Genomic DNA, 10,618 nt, shown 5'->3' with positions numbered 1-10,618 from the left:
GGGGGGGGGGGGGAATCTACACTTTTAAAGAAAGAAATATTTGCACATAAAAGGGTTTTAAATGGACTTTGGAGAAAAAGTCTTAGTATTTCATCCTCCTACATTGGAAAGGGGATGGTCTGTTTATTCCAAATATCATTAGAAGCTTTTCAACTACCAGCACAAACTGATTTTATTTTACTTTATTTTTTTTTAAGTTTTTTGGTTTTTTTATTGCCCAGCTGGCATGGCTCAGTGGTTGAGCATCAACCTATGAACCAGGAGGTCATGGTTTGATTCCGGGTCGGGGTACATGCCCAGGTTGTGAGCTCAGTCCCCAGTAGGGGATGTGCAGGAGGCAGCCAAGCAAATGATTCTCATTCATTGGTTAATTCTCGTATGTGCCCTGACTGGGGATTGAACCAGAAACCTTGGCAATGCTCTAACCAATTGAGCTACTCAGCCCAGCACAAACTGATTTTAAACAGAAAGCAAATTAAACCAAATGCCTTTAAAAGCAAGTGTTTTATAGTATGTCGAATATATCTCAATAAAGCCCTTAAATAAAAATTAATTAAAAATAAAAAATAACGAAAAACACATTAAAAAAATAAAAAGCAAACATATTTGCTCAAAATGGAATGTGGGTGTCACCTGTAAGGAAGACGCCAGCACAGGAAGCAGCAGGTCTCCTTCCTGGGTGAGACGCAGAAAGGAGCTGGCCCTCTGAGCCCCACCGTGACTCTCGGACCCCAGGGCCTGTCACCGCCCACGCGGTTCACCTGGCCTCTGGGCCATGCTGGCCTCGAGATCCCTCTACTGAGATGGAGCAGAGAGATGGCACCCGGACTGCGTGCCAGGAAACTGCCCAGGACGACGCCTGTCACCTGGCACTTGCTGTCAAACACTCGATCCACCGCTCCGCCCTCTGACCTATACTCAGTGCTGCCCTGGAATCGGAAATCTTCAGAGGACAAATATTCTCGTTTGAGGTTTAATATTTCGTAAGCCAAAGCTGGGAGGGAAAAGCCTCCATACCCTACTGTCTAAAACGCATCAGGCTGGAAGAGGCATTTCTTTACTAAGTATTCACGGCTCTCTGACAGCTGAGAAAGCAACTAGCTACACTGTGGCCCCTTAGGCCGGCATCGGGCTTCCCTAGTTACATTCTCAGTATCTCACGGTCTTGAAGGCCCTGGCTGTGGACACTGGCTGTCCCCTGGCTGTGGACACTGGCTGTCCCCTGGCTGTGGACACTGGCTGTCCCCGGCTTCTCCCGCGTTACCTTGCTGGCCTTCAGGATGTTGATCTGCTCCTCATACACCGTGTCCCTGTTTTTCTCCAGGAAGCCGTCTGAGAGGTACTCCACCTGGGCCACAGGGGAAGCACGCAGGAGTCAGTGCTGCGGCTGGTCAGCTTCCCTGGGGGGTGTCGTCGGGCCCAAGCCCACACAGTGTGAACAGGGACCCCCCCACCCACAGCTGCTCCCATTTAAAATGCAAACCAAGACGTGGTCAGGACCTATGCAGAGGGAACTGGGCATCCCTTCTGTGGAAAAACAAACTGTTTGCAAAAGAAATCCCTTTTTTGAGGAGGCTTCCTTTTGGGGGTGTAAACGCAGCTGTCGGCCACACTCCAGACCTGCTGAATTGGAACCTGCGTGTGAACAGACGGCAGGCACCTTCGTGCACATGGAACTTGGGCAGCACTGGGTCAGTGCATCCGGAACAGAAATCTATGGAGAAAAATCCCGTCTCCACCAGCTCCTGGGAAAGGAGGCTCCTGGGAAGAGCAGTTCTGTTTCCCCTTCCGCTTCTCTCTCAAGCTCCAGGAGGGCCGACTCAGGCTCTGTTACGCTGCTGTATTCCCAGGAGAGAGACCTCAGCAAAGGATTGTCAGGCGTACACCTGGGAAACCGTGGCCACCCACCCGCCATGTGGTGACGGGGTGGCGCACACACAGTTGGGGGGGGGGGGGGGGCACCCCACCTAAGAGACTTTAGGCTGCGGCAGCTCCCTCACAGGCCAGAACCCCGAGTCTGGGGCAGGGAGCAGACCCACCTTGTCGGCGAAGTGCGCCACGATGAAGGCCGTGTTGGACATGCGGGGTTTCTGGAAGTGCTGGCAGCCCCCGTGCCGGTCGTACAGCTTCTGGGCCCAGTTCTGGTCAGTTCCTTTGGGGACCTGCAGAACCACAAAACCGGGGGCTCCGTGAAGAGGACAAAGGAAGCCAAGAGCTGAGGCCAGGGGATGGAGTCCGCCAGGAAGTGGACCTCACGACCCTACGTGGACATGGAAAACAAGATTCAACCGCAGGCACGTAGGACCCTGCCACAGTATGTTCCCACACTGAGCCCGGAAGACCCTGCTGGCTGGTAGACGCTGGAAGGGTTAGAAGAGCTTGAAGATCAGCCGTGGGCAAATTACGGCCTGCGGGCCGGATCCGGCCCGTTTGAAATGAATAAAACTAAAAAAAAAAAGAGACCGTACCCTTTTATGTAATGATGTTTACTTTGAATTTATATTAGTTCACACAAACACTCCATCCATGCTTTTGTTCCGGCCCTCCGGTCCAGTTTAAGAACCCACTGTGGCCCTCGAGTCAAAAAGTTTGCCCACCCCTGTGGAAGATGGAGGCCAAGGTCACGGAGGAAAGTCACAACTCAAGGAACAAATCTGAAGAGGTTTCCTCCCCTTGGGCAGGCCAGGAACCAGTGTCACCAAAACGCCCGGCCACCCGCAGCGCCCGCTCTGCTCACGCAGGCCCACAGGCGGCAGGAAAGCCCTCTCAGCGCCTCTGCCCGGCCCGGCTCCAGGCTGCCCTTCTCCCCAAGCCCTGCCTGACCGCTCCAGCTCACTCTGGAATTGCTCCCAGTTAAGCTCTCTCATACATACACCACCTAACACGGCTCATCGCTGGTTTTTGCATACTGTCTTGTCACTACAAACTGTAAGCTGGCTGAGTTCCGGCCGCACTTTGGGTGCGAAGTACCTAGTGATTAAGCTACTTGGTCCTGATCTCTGCTCCCCCAAATTTAACTGTAGATGCAGAGTTTCCCCTACATTAGGGATGCTGCCCCTCTCACTACATTTCGAGGTGGCTTCAAAAATAGCACAGCAGCTTGCTTTGTTGAAAATGTAAGAGTCACTGTAACCACCATTCCAACAGTCAAGGATAATGGGAACCCTGGCGTCGAGAAGGTGCCCCTCCTCTGTCACCCCAAACACCGGTGCACACCCCCGCACCCCAGGTAGGGGTGACCTATGGACTTGCCCGCCCTTCATTAGTTTAGGTTGCGCATTTGGACCAGGCAGGACTGAAGGTGACCCTTGCACTAGCTCTTGAAAAAGAGCTTTGTTTAGTAAATTAATGCAATCTGTGCCACATGGAAAATGCTTACACAGATGAGAACGAATTTCTCAAATACTTTGTAAGCAAGGAGATTTTTCTCAGTGTTCAATGTGGTATAGCTAGTATTGAACATCCAGGGCCAAGTGCCGTAGGAAATTCAAGCAAACTTTCTCTTGAAGGAGGTTACGAATTGTGGTAGGCAAACAAAATAAAATGTATCGAATTCAGCATTTTATATATATACTGTTTTATATTTAGAACCACCAGGTATGGGGGGCGGAGGGGGGTGGCTTGGCAGGGCGGCCAGGGGATGAGCGCTGGTAGACTGGGGGCGACAGGAAGGGCAGCACTGTGATGAGCAGCCCCACCTAAGTCAACACTTGTATTTGGTGGGATCAAAATCATGGTGCCTGGCCAGTGTGGCTCAGTGGTTGAGCATCAACCCATGAACCCATTGAACACTGGCTTGATTCCCAGTCAGGGCACATACCCGGGTTGCATGCTTGATCCCCAGTAGGGGGCGGGCAGGAGGCAGCCGATCAAGGACGTTCCTCTCTCATTGATGTTTCTCTCTCTCTGTCCTCTCCCTTCCTCTCTCTCTAAAAAGCCAATAAAAACATTAAAATCATCTTGTCTTGACAACGAAACTGGACTTCATAATCCTACAGATGCACTAATTCAGACGGGCATGAACCAATGAGCAAGGTCATGTACACACATATTTCCTGATGAGGGTCAGTCTCTCTGCTGACGCCCCATCCTCGACTAAAAATGCGGGGCAGCAAGAATTCCCGATGCAGATTCTCAGAGAATACTAAGAGCGAATGCCCACAGTGCTTATTATTTGCCGGCGACTTTCCTATAGCTTTTGGATGGAGCAACTCATTTAATCCTCACAATAATCCTATGAACTGGGCACTACGTTTAGACACATTCTATAGACAAGGGAGCTGAGACAGAGAGGGCAGGCAACTTGCCCAGGGACACACAGCTGGGAAGCGGCAGAGCTGGGTTCAGTTCAGGACAGGCTGGCTCCGGAGCCGTGTTCTTCCCTCTTATGCTCTCCTGTCGGACAACAGAGTTTTGAAGGCAGCCCAAAGGCAGGGTTAGATGGAATGAAGGCACTTATCTCCAAAAATCTGCCCATAGCAGTAGATTTAAAACGGGCACAGGAGAAAGAAAGCCAGACTTGTGTCCTGATAAAATCTAGGCCGCGGCTATCAGCAACTCTGGAATATGCAGCAAATCGAATCCTTTAAAAAAGAAGGTACAACCAACTATATTTTACCATTGACTTCTGAATGGTGAGATGGGTCTTCTTGAATGGTTAGGAGTTTTTTTGAAGTAGAGTTTTTTTCATGTTTAATTTGTATTTGTAAGATACACACACACGCACTATCCAAATAGCAAAACTGTTGTGCCTTTATTTATCTTTGATTCCAGTCTTGGCAATCGTTTTAAAGAAAAGTACTTTTTAAAAGTCTAGCGGGGGAGGTAAATGTACACGTGGCTTCATACAAATGCCTACACTCTCCTGTCAAGGTCCCGGGAAGAGGGCCCTGGTCAGGAGGGAGCCTGGGTCCCAGCTCTGCCCTCATCTGGTGGAGTCCACAGGAGCCCACAAAAGCTCCGCGTGGAAATCATGGGTCTCACCTGCCACCAGGCCAAGCCTCTCTGTCCCTCACAAGCCACCTGGCACAGCTACGGAGAACCCCAACCTCCCTCTGAGCCTAGGACACTAGGGCATCGAATCCATGCCACCGTCATATCGTGACAATCATGCCACCCAGTATTTGCCAAAAGGGGCAGCATATTTGCCAGTCACAGGACCTACTGGTACCTTCCGGTGTGCAGAACGGACAGGGCTTCTCTCGGCGAACTCCAGCTCTGGGACCCACACGGCCCCGCACCATCCAGCTGCCCTGTCCCACCCCAGCCTGGAGCTGACCTTACACTCCTGGCTTTACCTTACACTCCTCATCCAGCAGGTCTAGGATGCCCAGCTTGGCCTCTATGAGGTCGATACAAGGCTGGTTGTCGTAGAAGTCAATCAAGGTCCAGGGGATCTGCTCCTTCATGTACTCTTCTTGCTCCAGTTTGAAGACATGCTAGGGTGGGAGCGAAGGTCAGGGTCAGGGAGCTGCACGCAGGCCTTCACATCCGCCTGCCCTGAGCTGCAGCCACGGGGTCTCAGTCAGCATGACTGCAGGGAAGAACGCTTAGCCGGTGGCCCGCCCTCCCAGGTGAGCCCCTCTCCACGACATTTGAATCATCGCCTGCAACGCCACACCCCAACCAGCCACAAGAAGCCTCATGCTGCTGGCAATTCTCAAACGGCCCAGACGCCCAGGCTCAGGAGGGCTGGGGTCGAAGCCATCACCCCACTGCCCCATTCAGACCTCCTCTTGAGCAGCGGGGAGCACCTTCCTAAAGCTGGGGTGCCATCAGGAACCCTAGGAAGGTCAGGGCAGAGCCAGAGCCCCTGGCCCTGATGGAGAAGTGGCCGGGCCGTCGCTCTAGGGAAGACAGAGCCCCCACCCTGAAACCCCAGGTCCAGACGCCGAGCCCACCGAGTTGAACTGCTGCTGCAGCTTCTCATTCGCGTAGTTGATGCAGAACTGCTCAAAGCTGTTCACCTCGAAGGTCTCGAACCTGCGAGGGAAATAGGAGAGGACACAGTGAGAGCCGCTTCCTGTGACTGAAGGAATCCCTTCCCTTCCCTTCCCACCCGCTCCACCCTGAGTGCCGGGTCCTGCTCTTGAGCCTGGAGACCGCTGGTGCAGGCACCGGCACGGCAGAGTCCTGCTCAATCAGGAGAGTAAGGACGCAGAAAATTCAGGAAGGGCAGATGGAACAGAGAAATCACCCGGGAGTCCACCACTCCCTCTGACCACCAGCTACATTTCGGTAGGTTTCCTTTCACCGATTTTACGTTGTTCAGCACATTGGGATTACATGTAAAATGAGACCGATTTTTATCACTTAACTCTCCACGGCATGTTCCTCAGAGGCATCTGTTTTAGCATCTGCCCCATCGGCCACTGCACGGATTGCCCCGAGGAGTGCACAGGGCGCCCGGGTGAGGGGGCAGGAGGCGTGGAAATGTAGCTGGTGGACCCCCTACGAGCTGGGAGAGGTTGTTCCACCCAGAGGCCAGCCTTTCCCCAGGTCACACAGAGGCTCGTCAAGGGCTGGCCGTGCCCCGCACGCAGACGAGTCACAGTTTAACCATCTCCTGTTGAGGAACATTTTAACTCTTTTTCCAGTTTTCAGCAGCTAGTGATGCTGTGACAAATACTGCAGGCACATCTTTGACTTCATGATTCTCTCATAGGATGTGATCATAGACGGAGAGACACACCTCAGAGCATCGTTTCTTAAAAGGCAGAAGCAAAGTAACTTCCAGAAAGGAGGAACCAACTCATGTTATCACCCACCCCCGGCCCAGCCTCCCAATGCACAGCCGTGTCCTGTTCGCTCAATCCTGGGTGAGGACGATTTTTACTTTTTAACTACGTTCATGGTCACTGGCTTAGAGTTTACATATAATAAGATGCAGCAAATTGAAGGGTGTACTTCTATGAGGTTTTTGTTGTTGTTAATCCTCGCCAGAGGACATTTTTTCCCACTGATTTTTAGAGAGAGTGGAAGGGAAGGAGGGAGAGGGAAAAAGAGAGGCGAGAGAGAGAGAGAGAGACACATCGATGTGAGAGAGACATTGTTTGCCTCCTGCACGCAGCCGGAGATCTAGGCTGCAACCCAGGTACGTGCCCTTGACTGGGAATTGAACCGGAGTCCCTTCAGTGTGCGGGGGCCGGCCCTCTAACCACTGAGCACACCAGCCAGGGCTACGTGGATGGGTTCTTGACAAATGTATAGAGTGTGTGGACCACCACAACTCAGCTATCAGACATCTTACAAGTTCCCCTGTGTTCCCTGGTCCTCCCTCACTGGGAATGTTCATGCATCACAGCTCTCTGGCTTTCAACTTCTAAAAGCCTCTGGTGACTTGGCACATGAATAATGTTTTTGTTGGAATTTTAATCTCTGGTCCCTAATGGAGCTCAACCTTCTTCTGTGTGCGGGTTCCAGTCATCTCACTCTGTGAACTGTCTTGTATCGTCGCTGATGTCTCTGCTGGGTTTTAACTTTAAAAAATGGATGTGTTTGAACTAATAATACTTTATCAACTCTGTCGTTTGCTGATCAGCTCAAAAGTTTGCAAACAGCTGGATCCCTGGGGGGAGGGGGAAGGCAGAGCAGCAGGAGGCAGAAGAGCCAGTACTTGGACCCACAGAGTCTGATTCCCGAGACCACATTCTTACTTTAGAGAAGAGTGAACGGGTCACTGGGAAGAGAAGGAAGCAATGACCCGGAAGGGCTGTGAATGGGAAGAGCTTCCAGAAGAGGAGGTATTTGAGATGGAGAGTGGTGATGACCAACAAGGGCCCGGGGCTGGGGCTCAGGCTTCCGCCTTCTCCGTGACCTTAAATCTTCACCTCGCTCATTCTTCAGTGTGGACACGGCACTTCCTCAGTCTTACGTAAAAGGATGCCAGTCCTTCCAATGGGCTCTGTAAGGACCACCCCAAACATAAATGTCGGTGCAGCCCTGGCGGGGGGTGGAGACGGTGCTGGTGGAGGGGAAGTGCCCCATGCAGAGGGACCAACAAAATAAATGCATCAACACCCAGCGGGCGGGCCAGTGCCCAGAACACCTCAGGCTTCCCTTCCTCCCGGGGGCCCACCTTCCCCTCTAAGGAGTAAGACTGGAGACACAGAAAGTCACTTGGGGGCCAAAGGAGTGGACTGCTTGCCGGCAACGCCTTAAAGAACAGCCCTGGCTGTGCCTGGAGGAGGCGTCAGTCTGGGTCAGTGGTCGGCAAACTCATTAGTCAACAGAGCCAAATATCAACAGTACAATGATTGAAATTTGCCCTGGGTGGGCCGGCGTTGCCCTGGTCTGCGGCCCTCGCAGCCCGGATGGTGTCCTAGGACCTGGTCATGTCACTTAGAACCTCACTTCCTCCCCGCCCCCACACGCACCCCACGAGAGGCTGCCAATGCCAACCAAGCCCCGGCAGAAATTTAATTAATAAAGCCGAGAAGGAAGATAAAAGAGCCACCCTAGCAACTGGCCAGATAATAGCAATCGCCTGTGCTTTGCAGGGTTTCTACGGAGCTCCACAGATAAAGGAATTAAATATCTCCCGCTTATCACTTTTTAAAGGTTTACAGCAACAGCACTCCACAAAGAACATGCTCATTAATTTGCAATGGCCTGAAATTAGCTCCTAATTTCCCTATTTCTAAGGATATTATCTGGGAACAATTCCTCTGCCATCCAGGGTAATTACTGCCATGCTGAAGGGCCAGAGATGAACAAGGAGCCTGGGGAGCCCGGAAAATGTCTAAGATGACTGATCTCAGGAAGCCCGGGGGACAGGGCACCTTCTCCTCGACGGCGGAACTCCATGGGGAGTAACTCTTCCCACCGACAGAGATGACTTCTTAAAATAAACACAGTGAATCAATTCATAATTCACAACGTTAACACGTCACAAAGACACTCCTATACCAGAGGGAACTGGATTTCCCCGGTAAAATCAACGTCGACGCTATTTAGGCAGATGCCTCGGGTGGGAGGAAGGTCAGAACGGGGACTAAGACCTGAGGCTGAGACCCGAGATCTGTCCTGGTGGGGGTCCGTGTCTCACCCCTACTTCAGTCTCCTCCTCGCTTCCGAAAGCAGGCGAAAAATCATTTCCTTCTCATTCCACCCCAGTTACGGAGTGTGGCAGGGGTCACACATGCCTCTAGGAAGAAGGCAGTGTTTGCTGGAAAGTGAAGCTGCAATAAAAAAACAGGCAGACAAGCCACCCCGAGTTCATTATTAACCGCCACGGACCTCTCACCCAGGGCGGAGAGGCAAGGAGGTGCTGGGCAGTCAGGGAAACAGTCCTTCCTCTGGAGCCCGGGGCAAAGGAACAGCTATCTCTTCGCTCAGCCTCGTCTTTCTGTCTTACTAAGACCGCCCTGACCATCGTGAGAACACACTGTATGAGTCCGAACCTGTAAAGGATCGATTCCGCTCACATGGAGGATCTAAAGCAGCGGACTCAGAAACAGAAGCAGAGTGGCGGGTTCCGGGGCGGCAGGAGGGAGGACGGGAGCGGCTCAACGCTCTGGAGACCCCGCTGCACAACCGCGTGCCTGAACCTAACCCTCCTGAACGGTACACGGGACGATGGTGAAGATGGTTAATTTTACGATAAAGGGTTTTTTTTTAAGCACAATTAAAAAAATTAAAAACACATCATTCAAAAGCACTGAATGAAGAGGACTGGATGCTAATTTTAAAGTTAGGAAATACTGCACGAGGCACAGAAAGGCACAGGAGGGCGGAGAGGGCTATGAGATCCCAGCCAGCCCCACTTCCTGCTTCCTGGGGCCCACGCATCCCTCTCCCCGCTCCGCCCCCTGCCCCCACCTTAGTGTCAGGCAGGAGTCTGTACCCTGCCTTGCTCCAAGTCTCCTCGGCCAAGTCCTCGCCCAGAGGAGGCTGGGCACAGCCAAAGCCCCCGCTACCATGGCATGTTGAAGGCTCAGGTCAAAGACAAATAAATGTGTATTTTTTCCCCAAATTGAAGCCATTTCTTTCTTGTTGCCTTGAGGAGTGAGAGCAATGAAGGATTATGGCTGCAATTAATCAGGCCTGTAGAGGCAAGCGCTGGCTAATGCGACATGAAGAGGGGACCCAGCCAGCTGCCTGGCGCCTTCCTGTTCATCTCCACCCCCTGCCAGGTCAGGAATCCCCTGCAGCAGCATCACGGACCCTCCGCTAAGGAGGGACCTCAGCTTGGGTCGGCTAAATTGCTGAAGGTGCCGCTTGCTCTGCACTGTTTTGGAGCCGGGGCAGGGGAGCGAGGTGCAGGGAAGCCGCCTTCTACTGGGCACTGGGTGTCTGGAAATAAATGCTGGGGAGCACCTGGGGGAAGGGCCTCTCGCCGGGGGTTCCTCAGAGGGTGGTGGGGGCAGCTGTGGCCCATGCACTGTATTCAGCGTTCAGAGCCTTTTCTACCATCTGACCTAACTGCCGGCTAGAACAGCACAGCGCGGGGCGTGCGGGTGACGATGCTGGCCCGTGCACCGTTGGCTTACGTGTGTACAGACGGGAGTGTTTATTCACTCCGGCTGCCGATTCTATAGTAGCCGGTTAAGCATTTGTAGAAAGACCTGGAGTGGCTCATCTGCCCGGCCAAGCTCTCTCCAGCTGTCTGCAGCGCAGG

At 52.6% G+C, this 10,618-nt stretch overlaps 1 protein-coding gene across 1 annotated transcript in view; it reads right to left on the bottom strand.

The window, feature by feature from the left end:
- MYO5B (myosin VB) overlaps positions 1-10,618 on the bottom strand; it is a 137,005-nt gene that overhangs the window by 66,182 nt on the left and 60,205 nt on the right. Inside the window, exons 11-14 of the mRNA XM_015563840.1 lie at positions 5,901-5,982; positions 5,298-5,438; positions 2,040-2,162; positions 1,265-1,348 (exon numbers count right to left, since the gene is read on the bottom strand). Coding sequence (XP_015419326.1) covers positions 1,265-1,348; positions 2,040-2,162; positions 5,298-5,438; positions 5,901-5,982 — 430 coding nt within the window. The remainder of the gene's footprint in view (positions 1-1,264; positions 1,349-2,039; positions 2,163-5,297; positions 5,439-5,900; positions 5,983-10,618) is intronic.

This window comes from Myotis davidii, unplaced genomic scaffold, assembly GCF_000327345.1.
Source record: "Myotis davidii unplaced genomic scaffold, ASM32734v1 scaffold378, whole genome shotgun sequence".
NCBI lineage: Eukaryota > Metazoa > Chordata > Mammalia > Chiroptera > Vespertilionidae > Myotis > Myotis davidii.
This window is presented reverse-complemented; position numbering and strand designations above follow the sequence as displayed.